This window comes from Siniperca chuatsi, linkage group LG8 (assembly GCF_020085105.1).
Source record: "Siniperca chuatsi isolate FFG_IHB_CAS linkage group LG8, ASM2008510v1, whole genome shotgun sequence".
NCBI classification, from domain to species: domain Eukaryota; kingdom Metazoa; phylum Chordata; class Actinopteri; order Centrarchiformes; family Sinipercidae; genus Siniperca; species Siniperca chuatsi.
In genome coordinates this window covers 11,387,004-11,409,490 of record NC_058049.1, presented here as the reverse complement: position 1 = coordinate 11,409,490, position 22,487 = coordinate 11,387,004, and the positions used below count along the sequence as shown (strand labels likewise).

At 40.5% G+C, this 22,487-nt stretch overlaps 2 protein-coding genes across 8 annotated transcripts; one reads left to right on the top strand and one right to left on the bottom strand.

Moving 5' to 3' along the window:
- Window positions 1-969: 969 nt before the first annotated feature.
- Window positions 970-6,604, bottom strand: atp1b4 (ATPase Na+/K+ transporting subunit beta 4). Its single transcript, XM_044204911.1, has 9 exons — window positions 6,421-6,604; window positions 6,132-6,200; window positions 5,278-5,494; window positions 3,631-3,759; window positions 3,414-3,518; window positions 2,863-3,062; window positions 2,307-2,363; window positions 2,119-2,211; window positions 970-2,026 (listed from the first exon to the last, which is right to left on the bottom strand). Exons 2-9 carry the CDS (start codon window positions 6,195-6,197, stop codon window positions 1,865-1,867), a joined length of 1,029 nt encoding a protein of 342 aa, XP_044060846.1. The 5' UTR covers window positions 6,198-6,200; window positions 6,421-6,604; the 3' UTR covers window positions 970-1,864.
- Window positions 6,605-8,984: 2,380 nt separating this feature from the next.
- On the top strand, window positions 8,985-21,826 carry tmem255a (transmembrane protein 255A). Of its 7 annotated transcripts, none has more exons than XM_044204896.1 (11): window positions 8,985-9,659; window positions 11,226-11,396; window positions 12,830-12,972; window positions 13,601-13,663; window positions 15,818-15,907; window positions 18,385-18,450; window positions 18,642-18,730; window positions 18,925-18,996; window positions 19,376-19,544; window positions 19,747-19,893; window positions 20,420-21,826. In XM_044204896.1, the coding sequence occupies exons 1-11, from the start codon at window positions 9,602-9,604 to the stop codon at window positions 20,561-20,563; spliced, it is 1,212 nt and encodes a 403-aa protein (XP_044060831.1). In that variant the 5' UTR covers window positions 8,985-9,601; the 3' UTR covers window positions 20,564-21,826. The 7 variants fall into 7 exon arrangements, with proteins under 7 accessions (XP_044060831.1, XP_044060833.1, XP_044060834.1 ...); XM_044204897.1 differs by having other exon boundaries at window positions 8,990-9,659; window positions 19,382-19,544; XM_044204898.1 differs by lacking the exon at window positions 18,925-18,996 and having other exon boundaries at window positions 8,987-9,659.
- Window positions 21,827-22,487: the final 661 nt, after the last annotated feature.

Here is a 22,487-nt window from a genome sequence, read left to right as displayed (position 1 = left end):
AATCGATGTGGTAAGTATGACAAAATTTCACACAGATGTTTAATGCGACACAACCAGTAGGCTATTTGAGGGGGGATGCCATCTGACAAACTGACCAAAATTCATCCCCCTTGTTAACCTGCCATCCCCCAGCGCAGGAGCAGAGGGGTCGTTCATGAGTCGATTCGCTAGTTGCGGGTAAACGAAACGAACCTGGTCTGTCCCCCCTGTTAAAAATTAATAAATTGCCTACTGATGTAACTCAGGAACAGAAGGGGAGGTTGTGACCATTTCACAGTTGGTCGGACCCTGAAAAGGTGACATTTTTGACTCAAAGGTCATTGTGACAAAATAGGTTTTTAGCCATGATTTAAGAATGAATTGGGGGATTCCAGATTTCACACACATGTTGACTGGGACGACACAGTGAGTAAACAATAACTAGCATAGTACAGGCTTTCCTCCATCTCGTCCATTCTGCCTTTCACTTCCTGCCTCTTTCTGAATTTCGAGCGTCATCGGAATCACGTGACTGCAAACAGCGAATTGGAGCGCGCCTAGCTAATCGTGATCCTGTGAGTGAGTTTCACCTACAGCTCATAGAGAGAAAACAAAAGCATCACATTTTGTGTAGCTATACTCTATAAGAATCCATCCTTACATAGTAATGAACTACATGTGTACCTGTTTAGCCAATACATCTATGATAATCCTTCATTAATCAAGCAACAATGTATATTCACTGGAATCATACATATGTATCATCAATATAGTGATAACTTCCATTTAGCCAAAAATACACTTTATACCTTTTATTCAGTTCCTTCCAAGTATTCACTACATATATGAGTCTGGACAGACATGGATATAAACTGCAACTTGACTGATTGGCGGAGGCATACAACCACGGGGCGGTAATTCTAGTTTAAAATATGTAATACAAGGTTGATGTAGACTGTTAGTCCAATGTGGAAGAAAACTTACAGTACATACCAGAGCATTGTATTTATTATAATAACTATAATAGGAATAAATACAACATTGATACCAAGTTTAGTAGCACAGTTCAGGCAGGATTAATACTATCAAAAAATAGTTATAATGTTTTAAAATGGTACAGACCTTTCACAAACTATTTCACAGTACAGTATGTCTCTTTATTGATCAGTCTTGTGTAGTATTTCATTTTCAAAAGCAAATTGTTTTTTACAAAAGAAAGCAAGAAGTGGCTTGTGATGCTTTATCATAAATGTATAATACTGCTCTATTCAACAAAAATATTGTAATAGTGTATTTGCAGTCATTTATTATTTCTTTTTTTGTAAGTACAGTACAAGTCCTGCTTTCAGTGTTTGCATGATAGTTCTTTGAATTCTTACAATATACATGTTTGAAAAATATAATGCAAAACAAATTAGTACACTTTATCACACAAAAATGTGCACACAAAACCATAATCTAACCTGATAAAACAATATATCTAATTGCCTATTAATGCTTTAAGTCATAATTGGATTTGCATAGCCAGAAATGCTAACTATTGGGCAGAGTGTAATTTAGTTTGATTAATCTTGCTAATCATTACAAAATATCAGGAATTGAATTGTAACTCACTCTACGCACTTGTCCTGTGCTCAGCACTGTTTGTTGTGGGTGCAGGTGCCAGTAGCACGCTCAAGGTTCAAAGATATAACAGAAACACAAGAGTAAATATCTACTTCTTGAGGAATTTGTTTCACAGCAGAAGGCATGGATATTTAAGTGAAAGATGAGGAGAGGGAAATTACATATTTAATGGAAAATAATGTTTCAACATAATTTTTTTCTCATACATTTTCCTGCCTCATTGTCACAGGAACATCTCGCTGAAAGCGATATCTTTGCCTTACGCTCCGACGTCCAAGGAGAAGGTCACACTGCCCAGGTAGCGGTCAGTGGGTGAATCATTAATGATGCCCTTGCCATTCAGTTTGCATTGTACTTGGATGTGAGTGTCGTACTGCACTCCTGCAAAACGCACAGCCACCACCGGTGAAGAGTAGTTTACCTGAGACAGAAGAGGTCAAGACAGGTGTTATTTCAGACTTTTTTTTTTAATTGTCTATATGCCACAGCAGTTAGGATGAAACTCTCACTCACATGTCTGAGCTTCCCATAGTACGGATAGTACTTCATGTCAAAAATGCTTTTAGGGAAAAATTGGAGTTCTCCCAAAGCTTCCGGAGGTCCTTTCTGAAAGAGGAAGAAGTTATGTTTTCTTGACTCACACTTGCTTGCATGACACGATTAGGACATTAGACAAGCAAGAGTGTTGATGGTTACTGTACCTTAACGCCACAAGTCACATTTATTGGTTTGCCCTGGCCAGGTAAGTAACCAAGAATCTATAGAAAAGTAAGAAAGAAGTGTCATCATGCACACAAAAAAAGTAAAGAAGCACTCTTCAACGATGTTTTGGTTTTATATTTTTGTTTGCCATGTCTTCAAACTGAACTCCAATGGATGTTTTTTGGTAGCTTGCACATTTCTGTGTACAGACAACCTCTCGTTTTCCTTTGTCTGCTATTTTTTGTCCTGCACCTGTCGGATGTACACAGTACTCACCTTTTTTGCTTCAAACTGATCTTTATATATAAATCATAAAAAATGACATGCCCGTACCATTCCAAACGTTAATTAAGACAAAAAGTAGTGCACGTCGCGTGTCTTCATGCTCTCCCTGAAATGGCCACAAGATGTCACTCACTGAGCAACCTGTGAGCTTTGACAGTCCAGTAACATGGTGTCCCTGCTGTTTTATGTTCCCTCTTTTGTTTTTTGTGCTGATATACATAATTGCACTTTTTAAAGTGCACTGTTTTACAGGTTTTGGTGACGTCTTACTCGGTTCATTCGAAGGAGGATGCATGGCCTTCCCTGAGAATAGCCATAGTGGGGGTCCTGCAGCCCCGAACAGTCCCCCAACCAGGACCTCTTGAACTGACACGCTTTCCGCTCTGCGCTCTCCTCCAAGTCATCCTGCATGAAGTATCTGTCCTGTGTGCAGCGAATATTCTTCTTCTCCTGAGCGCCATCGTTATACGCTGAAAATTGAGAGCAGGGAGAAAGAGACAGAGAGGGAGGGAGGGAGAATGAGAGAGGAGGGCATAAATAAAGCCTTGCTACAGCAATGCCCTGCCAGACTCAGGCCTCTGATTAAGGAAGCTTGACAAAAGCGGGGCGTAAAAAAAAAAAAAGATTGAATGGTTGCACTCTGCCCACAAAGAGGCTTCCCTTCCCAGCATGCCCTGCAAGAACCAAATGGAAAAAGGGAACAAAGGTATTGAAGATGGGGATTAACTCATGGCATGCTCGCTTCATTTTAAACAAACTCAACAACCTCATTAGACTACCCCAAACTTTAACATTATCTCCTACAATCACTACTGACTCACATCTTAGATATTCATCCATAGACCTCGCGTACTTCTTCCAGGATTTGCGATCAGAGGCGTTAAAGGCGATCTCGTGGCCTTCTAGGTGTGGGGCCATCGTCATACCTGCCAGTGGAGACCCAGAGACAGTCAACTGTGCTGAGACTCAAGTAGAAGCAGCAGACAGAAGGACGGTGGAGGATACAGCGGAGGGGTTTGAGTTTGGGGTTATATTTACCTGGTGGCATCACTCTGTCATTGAAGGTTGGATGGTAGGGACTAATAGACCACATGAGGCAAAACAAACAGCCGCCAAACATGGCTGCGAGAAACACATAAAGTGCAGCGTAGAAAAGAAGGATGAGGCCTAAAAGAGGAGTGAAAAAGGGGAGATATTAGGGTGAATATTTCTGATGCAATATTTGCACAAAAGTGGCTTATATAACAGACTCTCAATAAATCACTTCTCTGATCTGAGTGGAGAAAAACAATGAACCATAAAGAATTTCCACTTTTGCTCAGACTGTGTGGTCTGTGTGGACTCCAGCTACTGTCCTTGATCAGGACGGTCACTAATTTGTTTACTGTCCTCCCTTCATGTCTGGACTTGCAAATAATTCCCAATAGTTTTATTATAAAATCTACTGTACTAATGTGAGAATCCTGTGATAAAGAAACCCAGAGAACTATCATTGTTCTGCAATTTTCAAATTAACAGTCCATTAGCAACTAATCAAGCCAAACGTGCACTAAATTAAATGGCTTTTGCTGTGCAGGCGATTTCACAGGGGACTAGCTGCAGCCAGCCTTGCGTCCCCAGAGCCACAAAGGCCTTTCTGTTCGAGCTCAGTGAGAATTCTCCCAGCTGTCCTTTCACTCAGGAACACAGTGAACCTCCGGTTGCCATCGTAGTGAAGGTCTTTTGCAGCCATAGAGGCCCGGCCAGCTCCAAGGAGCCTCAATCACCCCACTCTGGTATTGTGTCCTCTCTTACACACTCGTCTCACAGGACACACAGCACAGACTTCAACTCAGGGCTATTCTTCATCAGACACATGGGCCCCACTCCTCCACAAGTGTGCACACAGTGGTTATGTAGCTGAAATGAGCCCTGCCTGGGATCCAGCGTTTCGGCTCATGCATGTAACACACACTTTCCTCGGATATTCTCTCTACACTCAGTTGGATCATGTTTGCCATTGTGTACATTGAGTGGAGGTGAGGGAGGGGGCTCAACAGCGTCACATTGCAATTACCCTGGAATACCAAGAGGCTGCTCCATCATCATTGACTCAACAAACTTGCCCAGTCTGTTGCTTCTGCCAAAAAAAAAGTTTGCCTGCTCCAAAGCTCAATTTGGCAGTGAGCTCTATGGATAAGTGCATCTCTACGTGTTTAACTGCAACTGGGGGGCCATAAGCATGTTAAGTTCAGCGATGAGGTCGCCGAGGCTTTGGGAAAGAGGCTGTGGAGAGCATGGTAAGATGTAGAGGAATGTGATTCCTGGCCAGTGTGAGGCCCGGAACAGTGCTCCCGCTGGGGACACGTCCCCAGGCAGTCTGTTTTTGTCGGGACACTCTGAATTGTCCATGCACCTATGTAAACATTGAGCATAAGGACACACACACACTTGCAGCACAGTGATCAGAGTCACTGGACTCCAGAGACATTTCGCACCCTCTAAACTATCCCTGAGTGCATCTTTTAAAGACATTCAAACACTATGACTGCTCTTAAGCTTGTTTAAGATGATTTAACTGTAACAGCCTCAACATTAGATCTAATTATTGGACACATGCAGTAAAAAATAAAGTACTTTAGCATTAATGCAAACGTCCCTCCCATACCCCAACAACATAGAACGTGTGTTTCTTCATCAACTCACTCCAGCTCTTTCCAGAGCGACCCATGAATTCGTTGGTCTCTGCATTCCACAGGTACGTCTTCAAGTCGTCTATTTTCTGGTGGAGCGTCCTCTTGGGTAACGGCCTGCGCTTCCATCTCTCAAAGTTCAGGTCTTCCTGCTCTAGAGGCTGGTGCTCGGCCAACTCCTCCTGCTCTTCCTCCAACTCTTGGCCATGTTTGAGTATCACTTTGTGAGGCTGGTGGAAAGAAGAAGAAGAGAAAAAGCCCTCACCACACATATTCTCAACTGCTGAGTTCTGCAGTCGACCTATTTTCTTTTCAAATCACTGCAGGAAAAAAATGGCATGCCTTCTGCTCCGAGTATGACCGATGATATAAACTGCCAGAGTGTGCTCTGCATATTAATGAACATCGCACTGATGGTCCTGTCCCCCTGTTTCTGCAAATTATAAACCCGCTGGTGACCTTTCTGGCACTCATTGGGAGACCTGACCTCCCCTGAGTGGACCCTCCTGCTTGGAGCAGCAGCTGCAGACAGCAGAGCTGGAGGGTCACTCTGACAGCCAGATGTTACTCACTGACTCACAGCATCCACAGGCCAGGACACACAGATCCCAGAGGAACCACAGGACACATGTCACTTCATTTGTGAGAATTTGGCCCATAAAAGAATCTGCTGTTGTATGTTTAAAATGCTGTTATGAGGTTTGAGTCTTGTGCCAATAAAACCACTTGATTATTGAGTTAATGATACCTGTGCTGTGCTAAAATAACCTTCAGAGCTAGTGGAAAAGACGCCTTAATCGCTGCATCTGCTTCAGTGAATAAAGTGATATGAAAGTTAGATGTTTTCTATTTAATTTCAGCACTTACAAGACTTGGTGGATGATTTTTAAGGAGCGTCTCTTCAGCTCCTCCCTCTGTGGAACTGGGCTCCATATTCTTCACAGAAAGAAAAGGTACTTGTTAAACCAATCACATCTACCATGCCATTGAATTCAAGCGAAGCATCTTTGCATCTGCAAACTTGTCAAGTTCAGCAACATTTTCAAAACTTTTCACAACAGTGCCAAGCTATATGAATAACTTAATCTAGCATCAGACACAAGAAATAATTCTTGTAGTTGCAACAAATAGAATTTCAATGAAAAATCTGACATACCTGAAGTTTTCTTTTCAGTAAAATCGCGGATTAATATGTCGAAAACCCTCTTGACCCCCAGAGAAAAAATAATGTTTGTCAAAAGGTGTTTGGGGATTTCATTAGAAAGTTTTAGGCATGCAAAGGGGACCAGCTATAGAGAACCTCCTTCAACTAGGCGCGCATCATAGTGAATGAACGCTGGACAAGAAAAACTGGGGGTGGGATACAAAGTGCTTTTTTTTTGTCCCAGAGACGTTTTGGCAGCGGCCTGGTCCACAGCACTGCATTCTGTACACGCACACCATCAACCATTGTCTGCTAAGCTGAACTAACACTAAAGCAAAGCATGAATACAATATTTATAGCTTATCCCAACACAAGACACTGTTGTCAGTCATTGCATGGCTGCATACTGTACGTGCACAAAGATGCTCCAACAATTAACAGGTTGGTTTTTTACTTCTTTTTTTTTTTTTTAAATATTATTAATCGGGTTTATATTTAACATGAAACAGAAGCACCGTAAATTAAATATCAGTCATTTGCCATTGTCCCTGCACATGCATGCATACTAAAATAGTTGCCAACGCCAGCACCTCCACAGACTCTTGCAGCAACTGCTCAGCAGGAGCTTTCCTCTGTGAAGTTCAAGTAGTCCTCATCCCTGACCCCATCTGCACTCCGGTCACGTAACGCTCTGTTGCCCCATGTTAAACTGGGAGAGGGGGACTTTTGAGTGTGTTTTTTTTTCTTCTTCTTCTTCTTTTACATGAAAAGAGAAATTGCGTCATGGAAAAAAATCAGTTCTTTGAGAATTGCGCGGCAAAAAGTTGCACGTGTTCGCGTGTGTGTTCATGTGAGTGTGTTGTACAGTGAGGGCCAATGATTCTTGTCACCGCATAAGGACATTTGCAGAGAAGAAAACAATCCTCACAACATTTTGCAGGGAAAGCCTACCTATGGAAAGCGTTAACTTAATGCACCTGTCCATGCAGAGTAATTAAAGCATTATTGTCGGTGTGCATGCCATTTAAAAGTGTCCTGATTGCATTTTACCCGAAGTTACAGATACATATTCTATACATTGTCTCTACAAGAGGTCATTCGTGCATTTGTGCAGGGAAAGCTCCATTAATCTGCTAGGGGGCTCCAGGGCACGATTGAGCTGCAGTTAACCCCACGTTCATCCTACTTTCTCTCTACAGGAATACCACCTGGCCACAGATTTGATGTGTGGTAACTTGATTCAACATATTAATTTAGGAATATACAACTTGTAAGCATAAAACTGGGGAAATGATTTTGACACAGGGAGACAAGACCCCAAGATCAAGTAACAGAGAAGGACCCATATCATGTCAGTGCATTATATATTGTGCTGCACGTTCCCAAACACAATTTAAATTGAATTTTACCAAACCTGTAGACATACAGTACAGTAAGACAGGAGCTTCTGTAGACTCCAGAGTTGCTTCTGAACTGTACATTTGCAAATTCCACAAGAGTTCATCATTGAACTGGTATGAATTACATAACCATAATGTCAGTTTTGGGCAGGGTTTGTGCTACTTAAGCAACATCATATTTGGATGTAGCCCTAAAAATAAAGTTGGGTTGTGTTTTATTTATTTATTTATTTTAAATCAGGCAACGTTTGTGCGTCACAATAGCAGAATGAGGACAGCAAATTGTGCATCAGGATTTTAGAAATACTGAGACTTTCACTGTAACTGCAACCCCCTCAGAAAGTCTGCAAAATATGTTAAAAAAAATAATTATTATTCAGTTAACTAAATTCTGTATGTTTTAATGAATTAAATAAATATAATAAATCAAATATAATTTTCTGTAAAGTTAATTTCCCTACATGAGGGTATAAATAATAGACTATTTTAATGTTAACACTTGTCAACGGGGCCAGGAATAAAGTTTCAGATGGGAAACACTGCATCTTATTTATATATTTATTTAGTTGGTTGGTAAATCACCAAATTCCCAGAAAAGAAACACAGAGGAACTACAGCCCCATCGATGTGGCCGATATAATTGCAACCAAGGTTAAAAAAGAAAGAGAGAGGGATTTGAAATGATGAGACGCACATGAAGGCAGCATGTGTCACTTTGTTGGATAATGTATGTGTTGGTCAATGCTTCCTGAATGTCCGATAGCTCTTGAACGTAACGTCGTGTTTGTGACAGATGGTGGCGCTCGACGCTCGGCCTTAACTTGGCCCTGGTCCTCCGACCACAGGCAGCCCACTACCCACACACCTGTGTCAGAAACACCAACAGCAGCATTAAAGACATTAAACATACTAAACCGGATTTATTTGACTCCATGTGATGTAAAGCAGGATAAGTTTTTACCCCTTCTTTCAGCGATTAACTCTCAGGTGGTCAATTTACAGATTGCCGTTACTTTCCTCTCTCGGTGACGTTTATTTATTTATTATTATTATTACTTGTATTTGCTATAAATTCAATACAATACTGATAGTGTACAGTCTTTGTTTAAAATCCCAAACCCATTTTTTTTATTTGTTCAGTTAACGTTACCTCAGAAGCTTAACCGTTAAAGTTACTAACGTTACACTAGCTAGCTTATCTTAAAAGATGGCGGACGATTTGTTTCTCGGTGATTGTATGCATGTATTTTGAATTTTATCGACATAGACGATAGTATTTGGAGAACATCAACTATATTAATTACTCTGCTGATACTCAAAGGTTTTTAACGGAAAGTAACGAACGTGGTGTGAAGTTGTAACGGTCACGTTCATCGCGGGACTTTGGTAATAGGCCTACGTTAACTAAGTTAAGTATCGTTACACTGCTAAAATAAGTAACGACTGTAAGAGTACTTGTGCTTTTTGAGTACGTGTGTGACATGCGCACATACAACCAGCAGCAGCAGCAGCGACCCACCGTCCGACACCGACACTCCGTGAGGACGGAGGCCGACAGACGGATCAACAGCCGCGGGGATGTGAATGCGACGGACTCGGGCTCAGCGGGGACGGAGGGCTGTTGTCAGAGAATGCCACAGCAAGCGAACACACCGTCTGCGTTAGCTCACGATTGTACACAGTTAGCTCTCAGATATATAGCGAATAACACCGAGTCGTGATTATTGTTTGTTTTGTTTTTTTATTTACAAGAGGATCGTCCGGCGGACTGCGTTAAACATCCTCCAGCCAGCATGCCTCCTGCTCAGAGCCTTCAATCCAGCGGACTGACCCTCTCTGAAACAAGCATGGGTAGGTGTGTGTGCAAGGTCAACGGCGTGCCTGCAGCAGGCTTTATCACTGAAATAACACACTCGTTTTACCAGAATGCGTGGATTTAATTGAACGAGTTTATTATAATTGTTCGTACACACCGAGGTTATTATTTTGACCATTCGCGTTTGTTATTTTTGTCGTTTAAAAAACAGTAACGGCCTTTTTTTTGTTGCTCACAAAAGCAGACAAAAAACTCTCGTTGCATCACCAGACGGTTGTTTTTTTTTTCTGGTCCAGGCCGCAGCGCGTCACTGCAGGTGCGGCGACGTTGAGTAACCACAGCAGCCTGGATGTTTGGCTCTGATGGGTAACTGCCTGACACAGATTATGGTAGGATGCTGTCATGAAAATTAAAGGAATAAAATGGTCCATTCGTGTAAGGGAAATCAGTATAGGCTATGTTTTGTACAGTTTAGTGCAGCCCAAAACAGGCCATTCTCAGTAGCTAGTAGGAGATTGTTGCAGTGGGATCATGCATGTTTGCTTTAGACTTCTTATTACTTTAAGGCAATGTTTGAGAAAGAAAAGTGGTCACTTATTAGCACTTATTAGAGGTGGTGTACTCATATTGAAATGGTCACACAGACCATATGTAACTTTGTGACGTGGAGTCATCTTAAAATAGCTAGTTTTGTAATTTAAACATGAAGGAAAGTCTTGCTTCTGCTTATTTCTTCTGAGTAGTATTTACTGTAAGTCAAATAACAGTACCCAAACTTGAATGTACACTTGTAGCATGTCCAGCACTAGTCTCAGGTAGAACTCCTGCAGTTTCTTAAGGGATTCACATAATAGGAAAATCTAACCATGCATGATTTTAAGTTACAAATCCCTTTCCCACAAACGCCCTACAGGGTAGAGCCAGAAGACACTGATTATCAGATTCTTGGCATTTTATATGATATTTGACATAATCTAACACTGGATGATGTTGTCTCTGAGATTATAACCGAAGGGACGTGATATAATGGGAAAATAGAGACATTCATTATTCATTTCACTTATGCAAAACAGCCACATCTGTTGTTTAAGTTAACTGTAATTGAACATTTGAGACCAGAAGAAGAAAACAATCTACAATACAGAATTATAAGGAACGCAATCCCAGAGGTAATGTGGTCTCATCAGAATATAATTATTATTGTAATATAGCTCTCATATATTATATTTCTAGATCATTGAGGCTGTGTCCTTCATTTTGCAGGCACCATGGTGACAAAATGTGACTGAAACCATATGCGTTCCCTGCACTTCTTATTGATCTCCAGGTTGGAGCATTAGCATTCAGTAGCAGTGACGTCTGTTTGTGGCTTGCAGACTCTTGTGTTTCCACAAATTGATAAAACAGAACATAGAGGTGACTTGGATGATCTGTTATTCTCTGACGAGCTTTGAGGAGCTTTCTGAATAAATTGAAGATTACAACCAGAAGTAGACCTTCCTTTATCATAGGCCGACAACTGCCGAAACAAATGCACCAGAGAAAATAAGTTAAGACTGCATCTAAAATTACTGGCCACTCCCTCCCGTCTCTCTCTTCAGTTTATAACGTTCGACTTCACCAAAAGGCCCTGAATATTGTTAGAGATGATTCTCACCCAGCTGCTCCCCTCTTTGAAGAGACGCCCTCTGGGAGGAGGTTCAGACAACTCTGTTTTAAATCTGAGTGGTTTAAAAGATGTACATTCCCTGAGGCTGTTCGACTCTTGAAAGGTAAACCTTTAAGGTAAATTTTGTTTCTAGTTTATGGTTGTCTTTGTTGTTATTTATGCGTATGTTTAGGTTGTTTGACTTCTGAATTGCAAACCTCTCGTACTTTAAGGTATTTTATTTTTAGCTTAAAATACTTTTAATACTATTTTATTACTATTTTTTATGTTCTTATGTAAATTATGGTTTTATTATTAGGATGTCGTGCTGAATGTCCTCTCTGTCCTGTTGCACTACGAGCTCACCAAGGCAACAATGTTTGTTGTAATGGCAATAAAGTTAACTTTACTCATTTAATTTCAGCACAGGATGAAAACTAAGCTTCACAAATATACAGTAAACCTGGCCAACTCATACTGGAGATGACACACAGGTTACATATATGCATCATATATGCAGTGCCTGTAAAAGTATTTACTTTTATTTTATGCCTTTATTAGTCGGTATACAGAGAGCTGAGTGGATATGAGGGGAGAGAGAAAGAGAATAAAGGGGATGATTCAGCAAAGGTCCTCAAACGGCAAGACATGAGCCGGCTATGTTGCGATGTGTGGTCAACATCTCAAAGTTTTAGCCCACTAGGACGCCCCTTAATTAAATGTTTGGACACAGATCAACAGAAAAAGACTCTTTAATGTAAATGTAATGACAGTTTTTTTATTTACTGGTAAGTAAATTTCTTATATGTGCTTTGAGGTTAAAAAACATAACTTTTTATTGGAAATGGCTGCAAATTGTAGAATCAAACAGACCTTTGGAGTATGTCAGGAAGTTTTACCACTTAACTGAACCAAATTGGTTATTTTGTTTTTTGTTTTCTTTACTGTTGGCGTACAAGCCAGGGTTTTTTTCTATCATGAGCAACATAAGAAGTTATTTGTCATTTTTAGAGCCAACTAGTAATGTAGCTGCTCAAAATGCTGCCCTGTATTTTGAACTGAGCTTCATCATGGAAGTTGTCTGCAAGAGCCTGATAACAATGAACTGACAATGTATGAATGAATAATATATTAAAGATTGTATCCCATATAAGTCAAAGTCATAATTCATCTCCACAGTTTAGAGATGAGCCTCTTTCCAACTCTTAGTGTGTGTCTCACAGGATGCCTTTTTAAAGTTGATTTCTTTGCATGTTTCCCTTAAAGATACACATACAGTATAAATAGGATCAGCCGTTTTGCAGCATCTTTAAAGCAGCGTGCACTTTGTTTTTTCTGCTCATAGATGCTTCAACAGAATTGGCCACAGATTGTCAACGTGACAGAGCCAGAGAAACTCCAGTCCAGCCATGAGTCTCTTTAACTACTTCCCATTACATCAACGCTTGTGGTGGATTCTAGTTGCAGCCTCATCTTCTAATTTATGTAGAAGATAAATTTGACATCACTTTAACTGATAACGCTGGCAGTAATGTTCACTCATTTGTTGTCTTGTAGGCTCCTTTAAGAGGAGGAAGAGGAAATCAATAATAGTGACGGTGATGCTGCTCATCGTATCTGTGCTCATCCTCATCTTTGGCCTGGCAGCGACGACGAGGACGCAGAACATCACAGTGGGCGGCTACTACCCGGGAGTCATTGTGAGTGCACGTTCACACCTGCGTTCACACCTGCAGGCAACAGCAGCAGGCGGGTTCACAGCCAGAGTTCATAATAAGTGAAGTGAGAGTGATTTCAGCGAGCTCTTCCCACTCCATAATTACTGAAGGTCTCTGAGGGGTGAATTTTCCCCCACATTCATTATTCAGCTTCACAGTCATTAGAGGCTGAGTGAGGTAAAGTATCTCAGCCCATACATGTGTTTTCTTCACAGTACTCGGCTTTTAGCATTCTGTAAAGAGCTACCAGGAAAGCAGCCTGTTGCATATCAGTTACATTTCTAAAGATGCTTCTTCTAACTTTAACCTCAAATCCATCCGATTCATAGATTCAGTCATTAACATATAATTGAATTTACAGAGATTTACATAGAAGAAATTAATATTGAATTACAAAGTGCAACAACAAGATTGAGAGAAGCTTTGATCTCACAAATTCTCAGTTTACAGTAAATTAATCTTCAATGTATTTTGCTTATCTATAAAAGTTAATAACTTTGTAAACACGCGAGCATGATAGAAACACTTGATTTAACCCACTGTGCTATGAAATCAAAGCTTTATAGTCAAATCAGATAAATGCCCTAACAGCCATTTTCTCTCTTTTCAGCTGGGCTTTGGCTCTTTTCTGGGAATTATCGGCGCTCATTTGATAGAGAACAAGAGGCAGATGGTAAGAGGATTTATATTACCTCCGTGCATTGAGAGCTCTTTCGGTGCTTGGTCATTAAACTGTGTATCAGTCCCAATTACCCTTACGACAGCCCACAGCTTGATTATGTTGTTAATGTGACAATAGACACAACAGACCTAGCCCAGACTGTGAGACCCACTTGGCCTGAGGAGGTTTGTGTATCAGAGCAAGTATCCTGGGCTTCAAGGGAAATGCAGCCAGAAATAGAAATAAGGTGTAAGTGGAGGAGGACAGATGTCCACACTGGAATGTGGGGGAAGGAAACCGCAGATGAGAGGAGCAGGTGGGAGGTGTCGGGCAGGGACTGTCAGGGCTGAAATGAAGAATGAGTTTGTACCGTGACATCTTTTCCCGTAATGCAGCAGAGGTTGGATGCCTGGAGTCCCAGTCAGTGTGTGTGTGTGTGTGTGTGTGTGTGTGTGTGTGTGTGTGTGTGTGTGTGTGTGTACCCCGACTAACTGAGCCATGACATGTTACACCACGCTGCATCTGATTTGTTGTTTGCCATAAAATTGTTATTACATAGAAAATGTGTTGATATTATTTATGGTTTGAGGTATTAGAGGCACATGAATTATTTGTATTATTACATTTTTTATTACAACTGAAAACTATTTGCCAAGTATTTTGATAATCGATTAATAGTTTAATTTGTTTTTAAGAAAGAAATGCCAAGAATTCACTGCTTCCAGCCTCTCAAAAGTGAATATTTACAGGTTTTCTTAGTCTTCTATGATAGTAAATTGAATATTTTTGGCTTTTGGACTGTTGGTTGGACAAAACAATCTCTGGGAAATTGTGATGGACATCTCTTTTATAACATGTAATTGAGAGAATACTCAGCAGATGAATCAATAATTAAAAGAACTGTTAGTTGCAACCCAAATTTTCAGTAAGGTAAGAAGAATAGTTGTCTATATTTTCATACTTGTAAATGGGCGAAAGTAAATTGATCATAATTGATAGGAAAATTTAGTGTAATTCAACCAATAATCCTATTAGCAGAAATCAGCAGCAAACTGAGAGAGTCTCCATTTCCACCTTTTGGAATTACAGTTCAAAATAAAGGATTATGGTCACCAGTAAGGTGCGAGGTATAAATAAAGCCAAAGTGTACATTGAAGAAGAAACTTGCCGATACACGTAGGGGCTGTTTTTATTACTCTTCTCTTGTGAGCAGTTTCATGTTGGAACTATTGCTAGAAAGAAAATAGTTCCCTCATGAAACTGCTCACAACAAATCTGTGGATTACCTTGAGTAACCGGGTCATGATTTCTGGAAAGAGACACTGGTGTTCAGTTTTTCAAATGTCTTTTTTTAGCACTTTGAGCACCACAAGCCGAGTGCAATCTAGTTCCATTATATTCAAAAAATGCAGACTTCTCTACAGCTCCAAAACTCGTCAACTCACACCAAAACAATGTAGATGGATATATAGCACTACAGATAAGAGGAAAAATATGTATCTTCAGTCTTTATCAGGACTGTGTGGGTGGTTTTGATGAGATCAGATTAACAGTGGCCATGCAACATAAGCAAACAAGCCCACAACTGTCATCAGACATTGATGTGACATTACATTTTTCCAGCGAATCCCGTCCACTTCAAACCAGTGAGCAGAGCACACAAAAAACACAAATACAGAAATATTTTAATTAAAATTACTGAAACTGATCATAGTTTGGCAGGAAATAATGTGTTGATGGAGGACCACATCGTTCAGAGTAAGAAACTGATTGAGAAATAAGTTTTCAGGGCCTTTAAGGACCACCAGCCCTACTGTCAAATCGTGTTGTTGAAAATCCCTTTGTTTTCATTTTTCAATCATATGCCACTGGTTGTATTCATGTTAGCGTCTTCGAAACCTTGGCACAGGCATAAATCCCTGTTACCTTTAGCTGCTGAATCTGTTGCAACACTTGCACTGCCTCCCTCCTGCCAGCTGGGTGGCTGCAGACAGGGTGGGGTGATGTGTAATTGAATACATGCTGTCATTGAGGGGTGAAAGGAGGAGAGTTGGGCCTATAAAAGTGCCTATAAAGAGCCAGACAGTTATAGCTTTCTGTATAAACTAAATCATTATAGCATGATGAAGAGTGATGAAGCTGGTGCTCCTCTGCTTTCCTTCACAGTTAGTGGCATCTATTGTCTTCATCAGTTTCGGAGTGGTGGCTGCCTTCTGCTGTGCTATTGTCGATGGAGTTTTTGCTGCGAGGCACATTGTAAGTAATACTGAAGCTTCTACTTATTTAACTAAACCAATAAATTATGAATATGGATAACACTTATGCTCCGACTTATAACAAGCGTATTACTCAGTGCCGCCCCCATTAAAGCCTAATATACTCTGTCTGCATTAGACATATATCTAAATGTATGCCCTTCTGCAAGGGCATTGCTCACATATGGCAGGCTGTAGCAGCTGCTGCACCCTCCTCAGTGAGACAAATATATTTTGAAGTAGAGGGAGATTATTCTCCATGACGCAAAGTACTTAAAACAATAAATAACCACTAATGCACTCTTAAAGCAATTATGCTAAAATAAGTTATGGCAGGGTGAAAAGGAAGATCAGCACCATTAGCAGGGTTTCAGTGTTTTGGGTTGCCAGTGGTGTCAGTGAAATGGAAACATTTTTGTAGACACTATTGAATGAAAGAGAAGTGAAACTGGACATAGTTGAAAAGTACGATCAGAACTGGGCGCTGGCAGTAAATATGAAGAAAACGTAATGTCGTGACTTTTCAAAAACGCCCAAGATGCCAGGAGAACAAATACCAGTTTACCATAAGTAATCATATCAGTGAACACAGTATGAGTTATACCTACCTTGGTATAACCATAACAGCATCAGGGAGTTTCAACATGGCAGTGAATGCACTGAAAGAAGAAGCTTGAGAGCTTTAAATGCAGTTAAGAGAACATTTTCTAATTTCCAAATTCCAATTAAACTTTGGCTTAAAATATTTGATAGTGTCATCCAGCCCATTGCGCTGTATGGTGGTGAAGTATGGGGTCCACTCAGTCATCATAGCTATACATAGCTTTACATGTACACAGAAAAACACCAACAAATGCATGTAGAGCAGAGTTAGGCAGATACCTGCTGATAATTAACATTCAAAAGAGAACGCTCAAATTTTTTAATCATCTTAAATCCAGCCCCCAAGACACCCTCCATTCCTAAGCCCTCCAAACCCAAGAGCTGAGCCCAGAAAAGAGTCCCCTATGTCAGCTGGTGCTGAGACTAACTGCCCCCCCTCAGACACACTCACAACACACAATATGATGCAGTGACAGATGGATGAAGTGATGCTGTCAGATGGCCAGTTATACATCATAACTATTTGTTAAATTGAGCAATATTTTAGTTTTCTGTAAATATTTCAGAATTTTTTTTCTGAAACTAAATCACATTTTTGGTGCCTAAGGACATAATCCGTTCTTGCTTTATGTCGATTAAACATCAAATATAGGGCTGCACAATTAAGTGCATAATAACCGCAATCATTGATTTTTATATTTGATTAAATGTCATTATGTTCAATATTGATGATTTGCCTCTAAAGCGCTTGCATCCAGTCAAATGCGTCCTATTCACAGGTAAAGTTTCTGACCGTTCACAGGTAAAATAAACTACAGGGGCAACAGTTTTATTTATAGGGATTATATGAAAAAGAAAAGTAATTTTCTCCCAAACATTAACGAATATTCTTGATCTCAATATTGAGCAAAATAATAAGTAAGTATATTATATAGTAATACAGTTATGTTTGCTGTCATATGTATGTTATATGTTTGTGAATTGGATTATGATGATTATGTTTTATTATTAAATGATGAATACTGTTTATTTTGATGTTTAGAGGTAATGTTCATATTCTGATATGATATAAATGAGTCTTGTCTAGGTTACTACACATGTGCGGTTGATTAGATAACTAAATGTTTCTAGAAGAGCAGAAAAATCAGATCAAGCAGTTGGTGAGCTCAGTTAGGAGTGAAACAAAAAAAGGTTTTTTGACCTTTTAATGTAAAGCATATAAGAACAAGGAAATATAGACAGGTTGGATGTTTCCAAACTTTAATTTTTGAACGAAGTGGAAGTTTAAGAACTTGAACTGAATATGGGAAATGTCACTCACTCTCTTGTGTCCTGTTGCTCTTAAGTGCACGCAGCAAGACTACACACGTCAGCTTCATCCCCAGAAACCAACTAATCCTGAGCAGTAATCCTACTGGGCCCCAAGTTTACCCCGTCAGTTAGTTGGTGGTAATGCGATTGAACATTTAGGAATGTCCACCATGTAAGCATAATATCAAGAGAAAGAATTAAGGTATTAAAATTTGACACTGGGCCCCTCATAAAGACAGGGCCTCAAGATTATGTAAAAATACACAAGCTGCCTTATCATTCATGTTGTGTTTTAGTGAGTTAGTGTACAGTATTATCAAACAAATATGTAATTTTAATCAAATTAACACAAACTAATTGACACAATGAACCTGGATTTTTCGTGGGGGGGATTTTGAATGATGAAGTTTGATTTCACCCCTATAATTATGGTTAACATCGCAGTCATTATCATGCAGCACTAATCAAGCATGAGCTTCTTCTAATTTAGTAGTTTAGTGTGTGTAAGTAGACCAGTGATGAATTGTGCAGTGAAATATAAAAACATGTTTTATTGTACTGCAGGATCTCAGGCCTCTGTATGCTGGCCGCTGTGAGTATCACTCCAGTGAGAGTGCATCTGACCGCGATGTAAGAAACACATATTTCACTTTCTCTTCACAGAAATACGATGATGAATTCATCCTCAGTGCATGTGTTTGACCTCAGCTGTCTGTCAGTACAGCCACTGGTTGTTTAGCCATGACGTTTTATAGGGACACAGTTAAGAGGCAGAAGTCGACCCAAAGCGAAGAGACTATAAAATAACCTTTGACCTTCAGGTTCCCTGTCAGTCCTCATCGCGACCATCCTGCAACCTGCGTGTGAAGAGCAACACCTGTTACTGCTGCGACCTCTACAACTGCGGGAAGTGAGTACGCTGAGCAGTTGAGCACCTGACACACTTCTGACACATTATGGCTACTTGCTTTGCTGTGTTGCTTTGATTGTTTGGAATTTTCGATGTGTACCGTTGGGCCATTTTTGTGGGAGATTTTTTTGCACTGCAACTGCGTTGATTGTATTAGAACAAGAATGTTTATTTTCTTTTAACCTTTGTTTCAGAGAACATCCTCTTATGGGACTTCAGAATAAAGATGTTTTGAAAAAGTTTAGGAAATCATCCATGATTTGGAAGTAGGTCCCTTTTTTCCTAGAACCATATTGGCCATCAATGATCACTCATCACTCATGATTTTCTTTTTTTTGATTAGTGATGATAGAACCTAGGTAATTATAGAGTTTTTATGATTTAACCCACCATAGAAATGTGTTTTAGGGTGCCATTTCCTATGCATGTCCTTTTTGTGTCTGACCAAACACCCATCCATGTCCTCTGCGTCTCAGATTTGATCCAAACAGACATAGACTCATTTAATTCTACAAATCAAAACCTCTTGTATGTCTTTCATTGTGTCCTGAATACAAAGAGTCTGTTGGTGAGCATTAGAGAAAGCCTTTTTAGTGACTTTTGTGGCTTGACTGTAGGCTGTTTCCCTCTCTGTCCTACCCACTGGGCTAGCCGTGTAGAGGTGATTGGAGGCTACCACGAATACACAGATGTGAAGAGCTGCCAGGATGTGGTGCACCTCTATCACCTGTTATGGTCCGCTACCATCCTCAACATCGTGGCCCTCTTTCTGGGCATCATCACCGCTGCAGTGCTGGGAGGCTTCAAAGACATGGTAGGTCAAGTGAATGAAGAGAAGACGCCAGTGGATGACTGGGTTTAAATTGTGCCTGATGTGTCGAAGGATGTCTGAAACTATATGATGACCTTTAAATGTGGATTTGTCAGTATGAGCTGATGCAAAACTGTTGTTTTGTAATTCTCTGGTGTTTGACTGATGGATAGAAACTGATCAATATTCTTCATGTCCTTGTCAGACTCCCTCTGCTGCCTCAGAGAGTACATCCGAACCAGAGGCCATCACAGCTCCCGTCCCCTCACAGCCTCCTCCACCCACCACTTCCCTCAACTCGTATTACAACACTGCCCCCTGCCTGCCGCCTTACACTGCCTACGACCTGCAGGTACAGTCAATAGTCCGTTCTTACATCTTCTATTATCTGTTGGTATTCTTCTCTCACTGTCAACAGAAAAATATTCTAAATAGTGTGGTGAATGCAAACAGAGAAGTCTGTATGTTCTGTATAACAAACAAAGAAAGTAGAGTCCATGGGCTCTGACAGCTCCCCCTCCCCTACATCCAGAGTTTCTGACTCCCATTAACCAAAACTTACAGATATAAAGACTCTTTCATACCCTCTGCCATCTCTATAAACTCTGTGAGAAAGGTGACATGAGCACATAAACCCATTCAGGACCCAAATTCTTAATATCATAAGATTATATATTTTTTAGCCATAATTTAACTAAATTGTGGGGGGTATGTATTCATGTGCTTCGTGTTTTTATGCTGTGTTTCACTGCTGCCCAACCAATAGCCCTTTGGGGACAAATAAAGTGATTAATTGAATATTCAGTAGCAGTGAGGAGTTATTCTGAAACCAAACTCGTAAACATGTGGTTCTAATAAAAGTTTTGCCTTGCCTGCAGGGCTCCTACATGTTCCCTGACTCCTCAGGCCTGTCAGATGACTCCCAGTCTGGAGCCAGCCACCTGTGGCCCACTATGATCCCTCCACGCTACTCTCCTCCTCACAACCACCCTGATGAGAAGCCCCCACCGTACAGCCCGTAACATGCCGTCGAGCACAGAAGGCACCTGAAACGTTATCGGGTGTTGCTAGATGCAGAATGAGTGGTTTGAATGCACAATTCCTCTGGGCTCACAATCGTGGAGAACTGTGTTGAAGGAAAGGTGGTGAGGAGGAGGATGGTCCACAGAGCACACTAACTTTGAGTTCAGCCCAACACAAGGGAGCGAGTGTGTGTCTCCATTGGCACCCACACTCACACTCATGCCTGCACTGTGTGTGTGTGTGTGTGTGTGTGTGCATATACACATCAAGAGAGAGAACAACCGGTTCAAAGCAAGGACTGTTTACACATCTATCTGCCTTAACGCAAATGGACTTCCAGTGCTGCAGCACTCTGTCACCCAGATGTATTCTGGTCAAAAACTCTCCTCCAGCTCATGCTCTATGTTCACCTCTCTTTAGTACATATTGTAAATGCTTCCTGCCTCGAGTGGTACAGCTGATAACGTCCTCACTGCTTGACTGTGAGGATCTGGACAGCTACAAGCCTTGTGTGAGATGAACGCGGAGTCGGATGAAAGCTTTGGTGTCTGTCCCCCAATCTGAATCAACTAGAAAATTAAACACTGTAGAGTTGTAGGCCCAAGCAGTCGTTTCTTTAGCGGCTAATAGTGTCACTGTACATTATTAAAAGGCAAAGTTAGCAGTAATGGAGGTGTTACATGCTCATAATGTATGTACAGCAGTATGATACACAGATGCTCCTTTAGCAGTTAAGCCTAAGGTATATAAACAGATCATGGTATCTATCAACTCTTTAGTTTATGTTCAAAAATATCTTGATCAATGTGTGGTGAACTTTGCAGAGCAGCGTTTATGAAGAAATAAGCTATCCTGCACTAGTTGTTAAGTCAAGACGGTTAACAATTACACGCCAAACTATTTATTGTAATTTTAATAAAAGCTGCAAAGCAGGTTCACATATATCATCTCTCTCTTTGTAAGTAGCAGTATTATCACATTTATGAGTTGTGTTGTCTGTCAGGAATAAACATTAGTAAGGCTAAGAGTGAACAGTCAGTGCTGGATTCACTGACATGAGATGGGAGATCATCAAAAGTCAAAGAATAAGAACTGTTGTTCACTGAAGAAGAGAGACAGAGTGTGATCTTAGTCCATGTCCATGAAACCGGTCTCTGTCAGCTTTCATCAGTGCTTTTTATAATGTAAACAACACACTCTCAGGGGCTGTTTGTCAGTTCCTTTTTGTCTTGCCATTAAAAAATGTTTTGTGTAAATTCAAACAGTGCGTGTTTCTTTATGCGTTATGGATGGCAGCGTCGGTCCACCACTTTGGCCCAGACTAAAATATCTCAACAACTATTAGATGAATTGCCATTCAATCATGATTCCCCTCTGACTTTTCCTGTAGCGCCAACATGAGGTTCACATTTTTGGTTGTTGCTGCTGGATGGATTGCCATGAAATTTGGTGCAATGTTCACGTCCCCCATCAAGATAAAACTGTTACAACTTTGGTGATCCCTTAACTTTCCATACAGCGCCACGTTTATGTTTAGTGCTATAATTAGCAAATGTTAGCATGCTAACATGCTAAACTAGTGTTTAACATTATACCTGCTAACATCCGCATCTTAGCATTGTCATTGTGTGCATGTTAGCATGCTGACATTAGCATTTAGCTCAAAGCACCCCAGTTCAGCCTCACAGAGCTGTTTAACTAAATTACAGCAGTGAAATTGGTGCTGTAGAAGTTTTTTTCACCAGGGACTGTGGTAAAAGTTTACCCATTTCTCTCTATAAATAAATAAGTCTCATTACACAAGCGAGTTCAGCTCTTCCATCATCTTGTGGAGCTGTACACACAAGATTTTGTATCATTAGTTCAGACATATTTTACTCATTTTGCATTGATAACATTTTCATTGCGTTCATTTTGAAACAT